This window comes from Xyrauchen texanus, chromosome 14 (genome assembly GCF_025860055.1).
Source record: "Xyrauchen texanus isolate HMW12.3.18 chromosome 14, RBS_HiC_50CHRs, whole genome shotgun sequence".
Lineage (NCBI taxonomy): Eukaryota > Metazoa > Chordata > Actinopteri > Cypriniformes > Catostomidae > Xyrauchen > Xyrauchen texanus.
In genome coordinates, this window is record NC_068289.1 from 35,784,813 (window position 1) to 35,801,923 (window position 17,111).

Consider the following 17,111-nt stretch of genomic DNA (forward strand, 5'->3'; position numbering starts at 1 on the left):
GACCAAAATGGAATTTTTCCTACCCTGCTCATTGTTGAATCCATGTTGCAAAGAATTCAAGCATTTCTGGATGTAAAAGGGATGTCCAGTATCAAATAAAGTAATGTTCATCTAGATGTACTTTATAGATAATAAAGAAGCCACAAAGTGTGTACAAATATTAAAATGTTTATTAAAGTAATGCATGTTGGATATTGTTGCATTTAATGAAGTACATTTAATCCAAACAAATTCTACATATGAAGCAACTTCACTACCTGGACTATATTGACCTACAGCAATACAATAATTGAAAAAATAATCAAATGTCTTTAAATGTTAAATATTTATTTAAATTCTCCTTTGTTTGTGTCTCTTGAGTGTTTAAATGTGTTGTATATGAAAAGAAAAACAAGAATAACCTGTGTGAATGTTACTTTTAGGAGTGCTCTGCTAACGAAATAAAGAAAATGATTTAGAGCAAGTATTTTTGGCAGTGTCAGGGCGTGTGCGTGTGTTTGTATCTGTCCTGATTTGAAAGTTGCTTTTGCAAAATGAATACATGTAAATATAAATGGAAATGTAGGTTGTGTTTGGCTTAGAGCCCTTTCTACTTAAAAGCTTAAAAGAGAAATGTGTTGTTTAACCTTGAAAACCACAAAGGGGTTTGTGATGAGTCAGGCTAATCAGCCATGTGTTTGTTTGTTTGTGTGTGTCATAGTTATGATATTAAAACTTATGTTGACTGTTCAGCCGGTTCCTGCCTCCTCCTTTACCCTGTTACATTGGTAACGAAACCCGGGAAGGAGGAGGGATGCGCTGTTGCAGAGTCCTCGCAGGTGACATCTGACAGGGGAGCAGCCGTGGCTGTCTGCCTAGGGATGGAGGGGTCACTGCCAGCCAGTGAGATTCGGAGAAACCGCTGTCATCTGCCGAGAAAGGGGAGGAGCCGTTCTGTCCGCCAGGGGTCAGAGCGAGCTGTCATCTGCCAGAGGTGGCTGAGGACCAGGCGACGGCGTGTCCGGGGACCGGCAAGCCAGTTTTCTCTCAGTACGGCTGGAAGGGTAACACCCCCACCCTCCAGGAAGGGAGGGGAGTATGTCATGCCGGGGTTTCCCCGGCCTGAGTCGGGCAATGGAGGAGTGTGACAAGAAGGAGGCCGGAGCTGGGCCATGAGGACACACCCCTGGCCCTGAATCGGGCTAATCAGCCGAGAGGGGGATAAAGATGAGCCGGAGTTCAAGAAAGAGAGCCACATGCAGAAGCTGTGTGTGAGTTTATGTTTGTGTTTACATTTATTTAAATTAATTTATGATATGATCCCGCCTCCTCCTTGCCCACTTTACCCTGTAACAGGTTTTTCACAGAATTTAATCAATTGCTTCACCATTCAATATATCTTGCCTATTTATAATGCTTTTGTATCTGAAATCAGTGATCATGTTATTATTCATAGATGCACATTTATAACTATACATTTTGCATATGTTAATGTGTTATAAATGAACACTGACCAAGAATAATTAATGATGTACATATTAAAGCTATTGTTTATTGTAGTTCATAATACCTAATGCATTAACTAATATTAATAGATCCTTACTACAGTGTTACCAAGATTATTTATGCAGATTAATAAATGGAATGTTGTATATTTATATTGACATGGGCAGAAAACAAAACTATTGAACTGTGTAAAGCAGGAAAAAAGGGAAAGTGGGTGTGTCTAGGAAGGAATGAGGCAGAGGAAGAGGGTGTAGGAAGGAGGCAGGCTATGCATCACTGTAAGTAGCTCTGACTGCAGCTCTGTTTACCACTACTTCACACACAGCAGAGCCGTCCTATCTGTTTCATGAGCACTGTGAAGCTCCTTTAGCCCCATTAGATGCTTGTATTTATCAGACACTCTTCATTCCGGTAAGTTCTGTTAATTCCCTTTTCCTGTGTGTTTGCTGTCTGTTTGCTTCAGCTATGACTTTACAAAATTAGAAGCAGCCCTCTTTAGACTTTCTCTTTGCCGTGTGGAGCATTATTTTGCCATTATTTACGGTTGTGAGTGTGGTTCACATTACAGCATAGCATTTTCAGAATCTCTGTAACTGCAAAACAATAAGGATTGTTTGAAAGCATTTTTAATATGTATATTTGTATTTTACTTTCTTTGTATTTTTTGTATTTTACTATTTTGCTTTGAAAATGATAATTTGTATTTGTTGGCTTTCGTATTAATTAACAGTGTACAACAAGCATTTATTTACTGAGACAGAAAAATTCTTGGAAACGTTTTATTTTGCTTTATCATCTTGGGACATGCAGTAATAGAACATAATAATAAGTGCCTGCAGAGGATTGAGTGGATCTCAGAGACATGTAGTATTTAGCCATGACTCATTAGTCTAAATGTCATGCCTGACTGCACATTTCTTCTTGTGCCTGGATGAGCATGTCTTTCCCAATGGAGAAATGTACTACTACAAAATTAACTAACACATGTATTCTCATTGTAAAACACTGTGCACAATGCATGCAGCCTATTTCACAATTTGTTGACGTTTCAGAGAAAAAAAGAGTGGCTAAAAGAAAATTAAAAGGATGCTTGTGAGCTCTCATATCATCCAAATGCAGCACACTCAAGGACTTCCTGTCTGAAGTATTTTGGGTATGATTCAAGGAGGGGCTGTCTACCTACCAATGTTTGGTAGCCAGTCTGCTCACTACCAGTAGTTTAAACTCAAGTTTAAAATTACAACATAACACATCTTGTCAGGCAGGTAACAAACTTACTACAGGCATAAAAATGTGTAAAAAACATTATGTAAGGTGGAAAATACAGGATGTGACTAAACCCAGCTTAACCCACAACCCTAACCATAATCGATGTGCATATAGGTTGAACATCCTGAGCGGTAGGACGGATTTTAAAAACATCTGTCAACTTGTGGGCCAGCTGTTGAAACCAATATAAATATACAAAGTAAATATACTTATAAAAATTCAGACATTGTCAGGCCAGCACTTTACATGTAGTGTTATGTTCAATTATTTTCTACTCGCGAGAAAAACACATTCAAATTTGAATTTGTGGTGAGAGGGTGATGTATTAATAATTATTTGTGTCTACAGAAAAGGTGCACTGTAGAAAATGGAATCACCCCCCAAAAGTTGTAAGTCCTAATATTATAATTGCAGGAAAAAATATGTGACCCTTTAAAGATGATTAAAGATTCAGCTTTGATTGGTCATAAAATTAAATCAGATTTTCAACAAATACAGTCTGCTTCAATAAGACAAACACAATTATGAATTTTCATGTCTTTATCTAACATACTGTCTGTATTTCCACCCTGCAGTGAAATGTCAATATTTATGCAGTGTGATCACAGACACAAGATATGCCTTATTGAGACAAGAGACAAGAATGCCTTATTGTTTGTGTGTTATTTGTTTAAGCAGACTGTTTTTGTCTATTGTTGTGACTTATTTGAAGGTCATATCGCATTTTATGATCAATTATGGAGAAGTCCATGAAAAAAACAAGTGTTCACAACTGTAAATATTCGTTTGAACCATCAAATTAATATCTTTCTTTGTTGAGAAAACTTCTGTAGCTTGGTTATGACCATAATTAATGATAATTTCTCTCTCTCTTTCTCTTAAGGTGGCCATGTTGATAAAAACCTTGAGGTCATGAAGGCGGGAATGTTTTTACGCAAAGTGAAGTCTCGTATGTGGAAGCGTCAGCGTCACTACAAACTTCAGGAGGACTGCAAGACAATCGCATATAAGTCCAGCTGGGCAATACACTCGTATTCTACCTGTAAGCCCTTGTGAGGCACACCAATCACCTAGCGAAAACATAGGGAGAACTGTTTTTGGATTCAATATAGCAGATGCTTTTAAGATTCAAGTAGATGATGGCCTTAATAATTCAGTGGAACAGGTCTAATTTAAAGGTATAGTTCACCCAAAAATTGTAATTCTCTCATTATTTACTTATTATTTTTCCCGGATGTGTATGACTTTCTCTCTTCTGCTGAACACAAACAAAGATTTTTAGAAGCATATTTCAGCAAGTAAAATATGCATGTGAATGGGCACCAAAGCTCAAATTTGTAGCTCCTTTAAAGCTCTAAGTTCACATAAAGGCAATGTAAAAGTGATTCATATGACTCCAGTGGTTAAATCCATGTCTTCAGAAGCGATATCATAGGTGTGGGTTAGAAAGAGATCAAAATGTAAGTCCTATTTTACTATCAATCTCCACTTTCACTTACACGTTCTTCTTTTGTTATTGGCGATTTGCATTTTTCATGCATATCGCCACCTACTGGGCAGGGAGGAGATTTTATACCACATAAAGACTTAAATATTGATCTGTTTCTCACCCACACCTTTCATATCACTTATGAATACATGGATTTAACTACTGGAGTCATATCGATTACTTTTATGTTGCCTGCATGTAATTTGTGGAGCTTCAACATTTTGGTACCATTCACTTGTATTGACCTACAGTGTTGAACTATTCTTCTATTCTTCTTTGTTTGTGTTCAGCAGAAGAAAGTTATACACATCTGGGATGGCATGAGGGTAAATAAATGAAGACATAATTTTCATTTCTGGTTGAACTATTTCTTTAAAAGATTATGGATTATTGATGGAATGAATTCAAGATGGAATGAATTAAGTTTATAGCTCACTCAATAGATTTTGACTCCTAAACATGTTTCTTTTTTCTTCTTCTTTTTTTTTAATGAGCGGTTCTAAATATAAAGACTCTTAAAACAGTGGTTCTAAATTGGTGGGTCACAACTGAAAAATTGGTCTTTAGTGTGTAATGAGCCAGCAGGGGAATAAATAATGCTCAGTTCAAATAATATAAAGGGTGGAGAAAGCTCTTCCCATAACTTTTGTTGATAATTTGAAAGGCTGTATGTACTGTGTCCAAGGTTAAAATTTGACAAATTTAAACAAACAAATTGTGCTGGGTTGCCACTTGATATCCAATGTAAAATCTGGGTCTTGTAGCAAAACCAGTTGAGAACCACTGGCTTAAAAATATCTGTAAGAGTACAGGAGCTCTGAAAAGAGCAAATCTATATTGTATATTTTACTATAACAGTACAGGCACATTGTCTTTATGATTTCAGTCTCCATCGGTAATGTAGAGGCTGTTCGTGAGGGGCATCAGTCAGAGACTCTCCTCAGTGTGGCAGAAGAGTTTCCTGCTGACCACTGCTTCACTCTGGTGTTCCGCGGCCGCCAAGGAAACATGGACCTGGTGGCTGACTCAGCGGAGGAAGCTCAGGCCTGGATTCAGGGCATCAGAGCCCTCTTGGAGAACATGGAAAACCTGGATGAGAGCACAAAACTTGACCAGTATCCTTGAAGTCAGAACAATATTTTTTTTTTTTTTTTAGGCATGTTCTGATTTAAAAGTAATAGTTCACACAAAAATACAAATTCTGTTATTATTTACTCACCCTTTCACGTGTCTTTCCAAACCCATATATTGTTATTTTTTCACGAAGGAGAATTTAAGAAACTTCATGGATGTTCAGGAGGAACCTGTCCATCTAACCAACCACTTAACTATAGTATATACAGGTGAAACTCGAAAAATTAGAATATCGTGCAAAAGTTCATTAATTTCAGTAATTCAACTTAAAAGGTGAAACTAATATATTATATAGACTCATTACAAGCAAAGTAAGCTACTTCATATAGCTTACTTACAGCCTTTATTTGATATAATTTTGATGATTATGGCTTACAGCTTATGAAAACCCCCGCAATATCTTTTTCTCAGAATCTCAGAAAATTAGAATATTGTGAAAAGGTTCAGTATTGTAGGCTCAAAGTGTCACACTCTAATCAGCTAAACACCTGCAAAGGGTTCCTGAGCCTTTAAATGGTCTCTCAGTCTGGTTCAGTTGAATTCACAATCATGGGGAAGACTGCTGACCTGACAGTTGTGCAGAAAACCATCATTGACACCCTCCACAAGGAGGGAAAGCCTCAAAAGGTAATTGCAAAAGAAGTTGGATGTTCTCAAAGTGCTGTATCAAAGCACATTAATAGAAAGTTAAGTGGAAGGGAAAAGTGTGGAAGAAAAAGGTGCACAAGCAGCAGGGATGACCGTAGCCTGGAGAGGATTGTCAGGAAAAGGCCATTCAAATGTGTGGGGAGCTTCACAAGGAGTGGACTGAGGCTGGAGTTACTGCATCAAGAGCCACCACACACAGACGGGTCCTGGACATGGGCTTCAAATGTCAAACGTCTTACCTGGGCTAAAGAAAAAAGAACTGGTCTGTTGCTCAGTGGTCCAAAGTCGTCTTTTCTGATGAGAGCAAATTTTGCATCTCATTTGGAAACCAAGGTCCCAGAGTCTGGAGGAAGAATGGAGAGGCACACAATCCAAGATGCTTGAAGTCCAGTGTGAAGTTTCCACAGTCTGTGTTGGTTTGGGGAGCCATGTCATTGGCTGGTGTTGGTCCACTGTGCTTTATTAAGTCCAGAGTCAACGCAGCCATCTACCGGGACATTTTAGAGCACTTCATGCTTCCCTCAGCAGACAAGCTTTATGGAGATGCTGACTTCATTTTCCAGCAGGACTTGGCACCTGCCCACACTGCCAAAAGTACCAAAACCTGGTTCAATGACCATGGTATTACTGTGCTTGATTGGCCAGCAAACTCGCCTGACCTGAACCCCATAGAGAATCTATGGGGCATTGCCGAGAGAAAGATGAGAGACATGAGACCAAACAATGCAGAAGAGCTGAAGGCTGCTATTGAAGCATCTTGGTCTTCCATAACACCTCAGCAGTGCCACAGGCTGATAGCATCCATGCCACGCCGCATTGAGGCAGTAATTAATGCAAAAGGGGCCCAAACCAAGTACTGAGTACATATGCATGATTATACTTTTCAGAGGGCCGACATTTCTGTATTTAAAATCCTTTTTTTTATTGATTTCATGTAATATTCTAATTTTCTGAGATTCTGAATTTGGGGTTTTCATAAGCTGTAAGCCATAATCATCAAAATTATATCAAATAAAGGCTTGAAATATCTTACTTTGCTTGTAATGAGTCTATATAATATATTAGTTTCACCTTTTAAGTTGAATTACTGAAATTAATGAACTTTTGCACGATATTCTAATTTTTCGAGTTTCACCTGTATGAGCCGCTGCTTACCTCTCCGTGGTGACAATCCTTTCATTATTTAACCTATCAACACACCCATGATGGCATGGCAGACGGCGATGACTCACTGCTCAGCCCGAAAAATGTCCTCTCATCAGATAAATCTCTTCTATCGCATGTAATGCTGTTATTCAACAGAAGCTGCCGCAACAGCTCATTTATTTTATCCATATGGTGTCCGGAATTTTAATTCTAGCATTGTTTTTTGCATTTTTCTGCCTTTACGAGCAGCCTCTGCTCCGGTCCTCTCGCACAGGTTTAACCTTTCTCAGCCTTTGTGACCTCTTCGATTTCAAAATCCCTTTCAAGTAATTTTATGTGGTGGCCATATTGGAATACTCCCAGGCAGACGGGGCAACTATTTTCTTCATAAACAAGCGGCATACAAGTACTGTACAGTTCCTTTCCATTTGAAAGGGAAAAGACCAAAATCTCTAAAATGGTTGGCCAAGGTTACTAAAATCAGACAACTGTGTAATAAATTATGCTTCTTTTAGCCGCGATCACGCTTAAAAAAAACGAAACAAAAAAACACGGCTGGTTCAACTAATGAGCATGCATATTTTCGAGTTGAATGGTGATGACAGCATGTAAAAGGTGATTGGCTCTACCTGTTATGCGGGAATTCCTTTTCTACATCCGTTGGCCCTTCTAATTTTCCCATTAATTTTAATACAAGTGGTCCATCTCTGCTAAATTATCTCTGTTATGCAGCTATTTAAAGGGAACAGTTCACAAAGCCCCCGCACACGACATGGTGCGTTCAAGCAAAAAACACTTTCTTTAAACACTTTTTGGAGGGGTATATTAGTGCTTGAGTCGAGCCTCCACCCTGGCGCTACTTTTGTGGATAGCAAAGCCACATGCATTTACTGACATTACTCAAAGATTATATGGGCAGGCGAACTCATGTAATGGAGTTAAGAAGTGAAGGTTTGGGAGGAACCTGTCCATCTAATTAACCAATTAGCTTTAGAATTTATAAGCCCCTGCTTAAATCTTCAAAAACACATAAAGTATTTTTACTTCCTGAACATGTGCAGACCCAAGTACAGGTTTCTTTCTCACACACGTGAACCGAGCCACAGTTCCATTGCAACCGAGCTCAGACCACTTTCTACAGGTAGTCTCGGGTTCGGTATTGTGGTCCTCAAAACAGCTTTCACATTACCGACATTTCATGCTCTGTGTCAGACTAAACTGCCAGTGTGAAAGCCCTCTGCTCGAGTCGAGCCTCATCCTAGAGCTTCTCCTTTTGCGGACAGCATGCCACATAAGTTTACCTACATTACACAAAGATTATATGGGCAGGAGTCAAGAGAACTCATGAAAAATTATGTCTTGAGCTTCTCAATTTCAGAAACTGTATTAAGTCCAATTGTTCATTATCAACTAAGGCCATGACCACGCAAATCCATTTTTGTTTGTTAGTTTTCGGTTTCCTGACATTATTGTTTTCTAAAGTTGGCAGTTATAGAAAGGGTTTATAACCTAGGACCTCTATTTCTGGTGGAGGAAACCACCTCTCTAGTTTGGATAAAAGGTGTACAGTAAATGTAGCAAAACATTTATAAGTGTGGATGTAGCCTTAAACTGTGTTTTCCTAAACCACTTCACTCAGATGGATCTCGGACTGGTTTTTGAAAGCAGACAAAAACAAAGATGGCAGAATAAACTTTAAGGAAGCAAAAACACTGCTGAAAATGATGAATGTGGATATGAATGAAGAACATGCAAGCTGTCTTTTCAAGGTGGTGACTTGTAGTCTGCACTTGTCTATGTCATTCTACATTATCCATTGTCAACATGCTGAAACTCTTTGTTTTGTTCACACTTTCTCACAGAAGGCAGATCAATCTCAGTCAGGAACACTGGAGGATGAGGAGTTTGTGGAGTTCTACAAGATGCTCACCCAGAGAAATGAGGTGCTGGAGTTGTTCCAGGAGTATTCCAGTGATGGACAGAGCCTCTCTCAGTGTGATCTGGAGGAGTTCCTGAGAGAGGAGCAGCTGGAGGGGGAGGGCAGTTATGAGCATGCTCTGCAGCTCATTGAATGTTATGAACCTTCAGACACTGGTAATGACCCACCATCAACCATTCCTGCATCCTTGTTTTTATACTTTTTGGGATGCATATGTATACTATCAAACTCCTGGATTTCATGCAGCATCATTCAAACAAAATAGTTAAGTTATCGATGTAATTGTACATTTTTTTTATTTACAGTCAACAAAGATTAATTTAATCCATAAGTGAATGTGTCCAATAAAAGGGTGGTTACTGCAATTTAATGAGTAGTATTCGTCTACTTCAGCAGTCCCCATGAAGGGACCTTTTCCATATAGAATAAAACAGCTTTTATAAGGATACTCATATCTTGTGTGAGTGCTCATATGTATGTTTCATAATTACTATTTATTTATTTAAGAACAAAACTGTTCTAATGAGGAAAAAATTGACCTTCCTATTTTGTTCAGTCATTTTTTACTGATTTTTTTTCTGATCTAATAAAAATTGTTCAGTTTATCAGAGCCAGACTTTTCTCCTCCAAATTCGACTTGATTATATAAGACTAAGTGGTCAGAATTGACCCAACATAGTAAGTGAATGGGAAATATATATTTTTTTAATTTTATTTACTGTATATTAGGGCTGTCAAACGATTAAAATATTTAATCGTGATTAATCGCACAGGTTTTTGTAGTTAATCGAGATTAATCGCAATATCTTTATAAACATGAGTGGACAAAATATGCTCCAGATCCAGATATATTTTTCAGTCATCCACAGAAAACCTACCCCACCAACAAAGTTGAACAACAGAAAATGAACACAACACAACGCAATGTATGGTAGTTGTATGTGTATTATAACAGGATTTCTTTTAGGATTTCTTTTTATGGAGTTTTGACAGACATAATCTTTCCAGGAGTACAATGGAATTAAATAGCTCTGGTCATGTGACTACTTGCACCACTCATGCAGAAAAGTCTGTACTGTCATTTGGAATTGACAACTGAATTGAAAATAGATCAAAAACTCCTTTTAGACCCCAGTCACAATTTTAACCGGTGGGATAAAATGGGCTAATGACAGTGTAGATTACCTGCAGGGTTCCAGAAATGTCTCCAACTTCTGCATTGGCTAGTGCACTATCAAACAGAGACTGTGACAGAACCTTGTAGACAGCAGCAGGGTTTACGTTTGCAGGTAATCAGTACCTCCTCTCCCTATACACATATTACGCAGTCTGCGTAAGGCACCAACTCCCCAGAAACTCTACTGGCTGCCTTTACTGGCACATAATACATTGTTCAAGAACCCGGTAGCAGTTGCGGAACACAGGCGATCGCAACTTCTGCCTCACACTCGAACCGTGCCTCGCGACTTTCGTACCGCAATCATTTTACAAAGTTCCGAGCTCTATCTGTGCTTTGCGGGCATATTCTACTGCTGTGATACATTGACGGCGAATGTGACATTAGCAGCATTTGCGCAAATTGACTCGCTTCTCATGAACTAAGGTTTATTCAAAGGATCACATTACGCAATAACGGCGTTAAAAAAATGTGTGCTGTCAAACGAATTTTGCGTTGAGTTATTAACGTGTTAACTTTGACAGCAATACTGTATATATATATACAGTTATTTATATATATATATATAAATCAACCACAATGCAGAAAAAACATACACAGAAATTCAGGGTGTCGGACAAGGCTGATCTAGTAATTCATCAATTCGTGGCATTGGATAAGCATCAAATTTGGACACTGCATTCACTTTCCAGTAGTCAACACAGAACCAGTCCGAGCCTGTTACGGAATTATGTATTCCTTCTGTTATTTCTGTGTGTTTCTTGTTGTCTGTTATTTCAGTTTGCTCTAAGCAGGATCAGCTATGGGATGGCTCCACCCCTTTAATTGGCGTGGGTTTAAAACTCCAGCTTCCGCCCTTTGAAGTCGAGCTGTTGCGATTCCGGTCCGGTCGCACTTCTCCTGTCTCCTCTCCAGCCGTCAGATCATTACCTGATTTAGATTGTAATTTTTTTTTTATTTCTCAGTGATGGTGTCTTGTAGGGTTGACCTGCCCTTTTCTTTGACATCACGTTCGTTCTGTTTTGTTAGTGTACTTAGGGTAATTTTCTGGATTTTGATTTGGATACTTTGAGGGAAGTTAGTTTGATATTGTTTATGATCTGTTTTGTTTGTTATTTTGACCCTTGGGTCTTCCTGAAGATTATACACCCACTGGTTTATGTTACTCTGGAAATACTTACATTTTACATCTGTTTATTTTCTTTATCTTAATAAAAACGTTTGTCGTTTTTTCCTGAATTTTGGGCTCATTGGTTTTTCTTTTAGTCTGACGACTGGGCATGGGAGTCATGTTCTTTTTTTTTGTTACGATTTAGCCTAGACGGATCGTAATAGAGCCATTGTTCTTCGGTACCAGAACTACCAGGCTGGCCCAATCGCTGTGCGACTCTTGTATTACACCCATTTCAAGCATTGCCTCCAATTGTTCCTGAATGATCTTCTTCTTGTTTTCAGGAAGACAGTTGGGGTAGTTACGAACCACCACCCACAGGGTGGTCTAAATATAGTGCTCTATAATGTTTGTGCGACCGGGAAGGGGTGAAAACACGTCTGTGAATTCCGCTTGCAAACTGGCAATGTCTGTAAGCTGCGACAGTGAGAGGTGGTCTCCACAGGGGACCAGGGTGAAAGATTTGGTTTGGGAGTCACCTCTTTCCTGAGCTCTGCCCCTCCAGAACTACCCTCACTAAGGCTACAGGTACCGCCTCCCTCCATGGTTTGAGGAGGTTGAGGTGGTAGATTTGATGTACCCCTCCCCTATCCATTCGCCTAACCTCAATTGAGATTTCCAACTCGTCGTCTGACCTCAAAGTGTCCTTGCCACGTACAGTAGCTCAAGTGGGGAAAACCTTGTGGAGACTTGCGGAACCTCTTCGCGGTTTGAGCCACTTATATACATTTTTAGCGTCTTTGTGTACGAACTTACAAATCATGTTTTTCAAGGTCTTATTAAATTGTTCGACCAACCCATCTGTTTGTGGATGATAAACACTGGTGCGAATTGGTTTAATGCCTAATCATTTGTACAGTTTGCATAGTGTACCTGACATGAATCTAGTGCCTTGGTCAGTGAGGATTTCCTTTGGAATTCCCACTCGGGAGATAATTTTGAAGAGTGCCTCCACAATACTGCTTTTGTTTGGTGGAGAGAGTTTAATTATACTTGATTATTGTATTTTCTTTCTTTTTTTTGTGCGTGTATATTTTATTGACCACAGTTGTAATAGTGGGGGTTTAATGTTAAATGTGATAGATTCATTATATGTACAGTATGTTGTGTTTTTTTTCTTTGTGTTAGTTATGAATTAATAAAAATGTTAATTGAAAAATAAAGCATTGCTTGATACAGGTAGCATGCAGTCACTGGTTCATACAGAGTTAGTCCCAGAGAATCTCAAAAATCATGTCATTAAGGTGCCCATTCATTGCATTCATGCAGATAAATTGTTATATCCTACATTGGATGTCCATGTGGAAGTGCAGAGGCAGGCGTATTTGTTAAATGTTGGTCTGGCAGATGATCTGCCCTATTCAATTATTTTAGGCCAAGAATTGCCAGTGCTTTTTGATTTGTTGCCTTCTAGTCATGAAGGGAAGAGACCGGAAGATGCCCAGTTTCTCAGTGCATTACCTTTTTTCAATTCATATCTATAGTATCGACCAGGCAAAACCCGAAAACCTAAAAGACAAAATAAAAAAAAATTATTTGTTGCAACCAGTACTGAAGATTAATCACATTCAGAATAGCTTGGACATTTAGTGGCAATTTTGAAATCCCTGCCAGATGCTTTTTTCAGGTCAAAAAAAGAGGACATGTCTGGGGAAAATGTACGTATGGTCACCCTATATTATGTTATTATTATTTTTTTTTCATTGCATCACAAATGCTATGGACTTGGCTGGACTCCGAAAGCCTTGAGTTTGAGTCAAGACAGAGTAAAAATGCATCCGAGTTCGTGACAAGTCCAAGTCTATTAAAATTGGACTCGTGACTTGGACATGAGTCCGAATCCGAACTCGAGTACACCAACTCTATTTTGTCTACTTAAATTTCTTGGAACTATATTTTTAAAATGTTTTGTTAGCAGAACGATCAAAAAACACTTTAAAAAACTACACAACCTATTGAAGAGACTGTACATCTATCCCTCAAAGCCTTGTTGTCATTCCTGTCAAAAAACAAAGATGACACTGCTGTGAATAAGGTCTGACATTAAAATGGGGAACTTTATCTAGATCACTGGACAACAGTGAAGTGGTCTTTTACTCATGATTACTTGGTAATGTTTCATGATGGAAGTAAATGGTTTCTTTTGTCTTCCTGTACAGCCAGAAATAATCACTCCATGTCAATCGATGGATTCCTAATGTACCTGACATCTCCTGAGGGCTCCATCTTCAATCCAGACCGAAAGGGTCTCTTTCAGGACATGAACCAACCTCTTACCCAATATTACATCTCCTCTTCCCACAACACTTACCTGATGGAGGATCAGCTGAAAGGGCCAAGCAGTGTTGAGGCCTACATCCAGTGAGTTTTGAAATTCTGCTTATTTATGGTAATACAGCCATGTATTTATTTGCCTTTTTACAGACTTTGCTGCTATCTTTTGTCGTGTGTAAGAATTTTATTGCATATTAGCTATTTCTAACACATAATAATAAAACATTTTATCCGCTCACTCTTACTTGAAGGAATATTCCGGGTTCGATACATGTTTGGCTAAATCAATAGAAGTTTTGGCATAATGTTGATTACCACAATAAAATTATGTAGACTCGTCCCTCCTTTTCTTTACAAAAAGCAAAAATCTAGGTTACATTGAGGCACTTACAATGGAAGTGAATTGGGCCAAGTTTTGGATTAAATTGATTAAAGGCAGAAATACTTATAATTTTATAAAAGCACTTACAAATATTATTCTGTTAAAACGTGTGCATTATTTTTGGTGCAAAATTGTTTAAATCATAATTTTTTAGGGTCATTTTAAGGTTTTAGGGTTTAGGGAATTGTGTCATCATGACATAGAATTGGGTACAACTTCACACAGAAAAGGTTAGCAAGCTATTTTTCCACTCAAAAATCATGTTTACATGAATATTGTTTTATGTCTTGTGGCTATTTTAGCGGATTGGCCCAATTAACTAGCACTGTAAATGCCTTACTGTAACCCAGATTATTATTTTTTTTTTTTAAGGGAAAGTCTAAATTAATGTTTGTGGTACTGTGGTAATTAACATTATGCCACAAATGCTTTCTACTTTCTACTTGAATGTGGTAGTATGTGGAGTGCTATAAATGTTTTCTTTTTCTCCCCAATTTGGAATGCCCAATTCCCAATGCACTCTTAAGTCCTCGTGGTGGCGTTGCCACTCGCATCAATTTGGTTGCTTAGGAGACAAAATAATGTCATTTTTCCCTGCCAAAACAGCTTTACCAACGAGCGAACTGATATAGCTAACAAAGGTAAACGGATGTCCGATTAATCTGGTTGAATTGTTTTGTTTGGACAGTTCATGTAAATAAACCGGTTCAAAAATGATTCACGGATTCATTTGAGTCCATGAAGTGCCTACAAAGTATTTGACTAATTTTACTATGCTTTAGAATCAGTTATATCAATTTGGGTGTTTCTTGTTTTATTAGCTGTTCTTAGTGTAAATTACTGAGTGAGTCTTTTTGGTGAATCAAATCAAAAGAGTTACTGGGAAGAATCAAAATCTCCTCTACTAGTAAATGGATCTGTTCAATTGAAATGCTCCTACTCTAACTCAACTTTTGTGCCAGATAAATACCCATCTGTGTGTAATAACTAACTGTTTAATCTTTCAGCAGCTTCCCCAAAACTGCACCATGCCTTGTTCTAAGAGTTCACAACTGTTTATTTATTTTGACCTGTGAAGGGCATTGAAACGAGGCTGCAAGTGTGTAGAGGTGGACTGCTGGAATGGAGCAAATGGAGAGCCAGTAGTTTACCATGGACACACTCTAACATCAAAGATACTCCTCAAAGACGTAATTTCTACTGTTGCACAGTATGCTTTTAAGGTAATGTTTATGGCCCCACAAATTTACAAACACACACTGAAAATGTATAGGACATTGCTTTATCCTTTTGCTCCTACTTTCAGGTGTCTGAATATCCACTCATTGTGTCCATTGAAAACCACTGTAGCATAGAGCAACAGGAAGTCATGGCTCGGCATTTCAGAGAAATCCTGGGCGATATGCTGCTGATAAGCACAGCGGATGACAGAACCTCCAATGAACTGCCATCCCCACAGGTGAGTTTATGTTTGCTTATAGTTTATTCTATGCAGATAAGATCAAATGGGGCACTTAATATAATGCTATTTCATGACTGGTTTAAATTTATTTATCTTAAAATAATGGGGGTCTTAATGTACTGTAATGGACACTTTTATTAACAATTGATGGTCACAGATTCAAAGAGTGAATCACTGAGAGTTGTAACATTATCTCCTGTGAATAGACATTGATAATATTAGACCTTATAATGTAATAAATATTAGGGTGTTTTAATTTCTACAGTCAAGGAAATTCATGTAAATTACATGTTTAAAGAAGAAATACTGGTTTTAGAGAGCAATATTTTTTTTATATGTATCAAAATAGTCCAAAATTCTGAGACCACATTGCAATTTTTTAAAAAACCTTTTTAGGATTTGGAACCCTTAGTTGTAGGATTTTTAGAAACACATTTTTTAAAAAGATATGATGTAAAATTACAAAAGATTTAAGTTTCTGCACTATTTCAAGGTCATTTATCAAATGCAAGCATTGGGTCAAAAGCATATTTCCCTGGTTCTACCGCTGCGAACCAATCTAGATGCCGGATGCAAGTTAAGATGTGTTTTTGCATGAGCATTTTGAGCGGGAGTTTGTGCAAGGCCTGGTTGAAAACTCGCAAGTCCAAGATCGGTTGTAAGCCGCCGCCTTTCTTGGGTACGATGAAGTAAGGACTGTAGAAACACTTCTTCATCTCGGATGGAGGGACAGGCTCTATCGCATCTTTGAGTAAGAGAGCAGCGATTTCCACGAGCAGGGATTTGGCATGTTTGCCGTGTACTGTTTAAAAGCGGACGTCCGCGAAGGGGGTGGAGGCCTGGCAAACTGAATTGCGTAACCGAGTTGAATGGTTCGGGCCAGCCAGCGTGACTGGTTGGGAAGTGAAAGCCACGCATCCAAGCTCCGTGCTAGGGCAACCAGAAGGATTCCGACGACTTTTATGGGGCATTGGGGAAGGGTACAGATGCTGGGGTTGATGCATATGAGACCGCTTTAGCACTGGCTTCAGACTCGAGTCCTGAGACGAGCATGGCACCACGGCAAGCACCGTGTGATGTCACCCCCACCTGCTACCAAACATTCAAACCCTGGACAGACCTCTGCTTTTTGCGGGCAGGAGTGCCCTTGCAGCAGGTGTCCCGAAGCGTCCTGGTCACACCGGACGCCTCCAGATCGGGTTGGGGTGCCGTGTGCAACGGGCACGTTGGAAAGATGCCTCGCTGCGTTGGCACATTAATTGCCTAGAGTTGGTGACTGTTTTCTTTGCCTTGCGGAAGTTTCTCCCGTTAGTTCGAGACAAACATGTCCTAGTCAGGTCAGACAGCACCACCGCGGTAGCATACATAAATTGCCAAGGCGGCGTACGCTCCCGCCACCTGTCGCGACTCGCCCGTTGTCACCTCCTTTGGAGCCAACTCAAGTCACTGCGTGCCACTCACGTCCCTGGCGACCTCAATGTGGTAGTGGACGCACTATCATGACAACGCTGGCCCAGTGGAGAGTGGAGGCTTCA

The 17,111-nt window shown here is 39.1% G+C and overlaps 1 protein-coding gene across 3 annotated transcripts in view; it reads left to right on the forward strand.

The window, feature by feature from the left end:
* The first annotated feature begins 1,807 nt into the window (after positions 1-1,807).
* Positions 1,808-17,111, forward strand: part of LOC127654925 (1-phosphatidylinositol 4,5-bisphosphate phosphodiesterase delta-4-like) — a 29,882-nt gene continuing 14,578 nt past the window's right edge. For all 3 annotated transcript variants that reach the window (XR_007971976.1, XM_052142486.1, XM_052142487.1), the window contains exons 1-9: positions 1,808-1,896; positions 3,103-3,143; positions 3,638-3,796; positions 5,130-5,358; positions 8,811-8,940; positions 9,034-9,265; positions 13,618-13,819; positions 15,193-15,337; positions 15,421-15,573. Coding sequence is in view for 2 of the 3 variants with exons in the window: in XM_052142486.1 (XP_051998446.1) it covers positions 3,122-3,143; positions 3,638-3,796; positions 5,130-5,358; positions 8,811-8,940; positions 9,034-9,265; positions 13,618-13,819; positions 15,193-15,337; positions 15,421-15,573 (1,272 nt within the window). In the remaining variant the exon portion in view is untranslated. The remainder of the gene's footprint in view (positions 1,897-3,102; positions 3,144-3,637; positions 3,797-5,129; positions 5,359-8,810; positions 8,941-9,033; positions 9,266-13,617; positions 13,820-15,192; positions 15,338-15,420; positions 15,574-17,111) is intronic.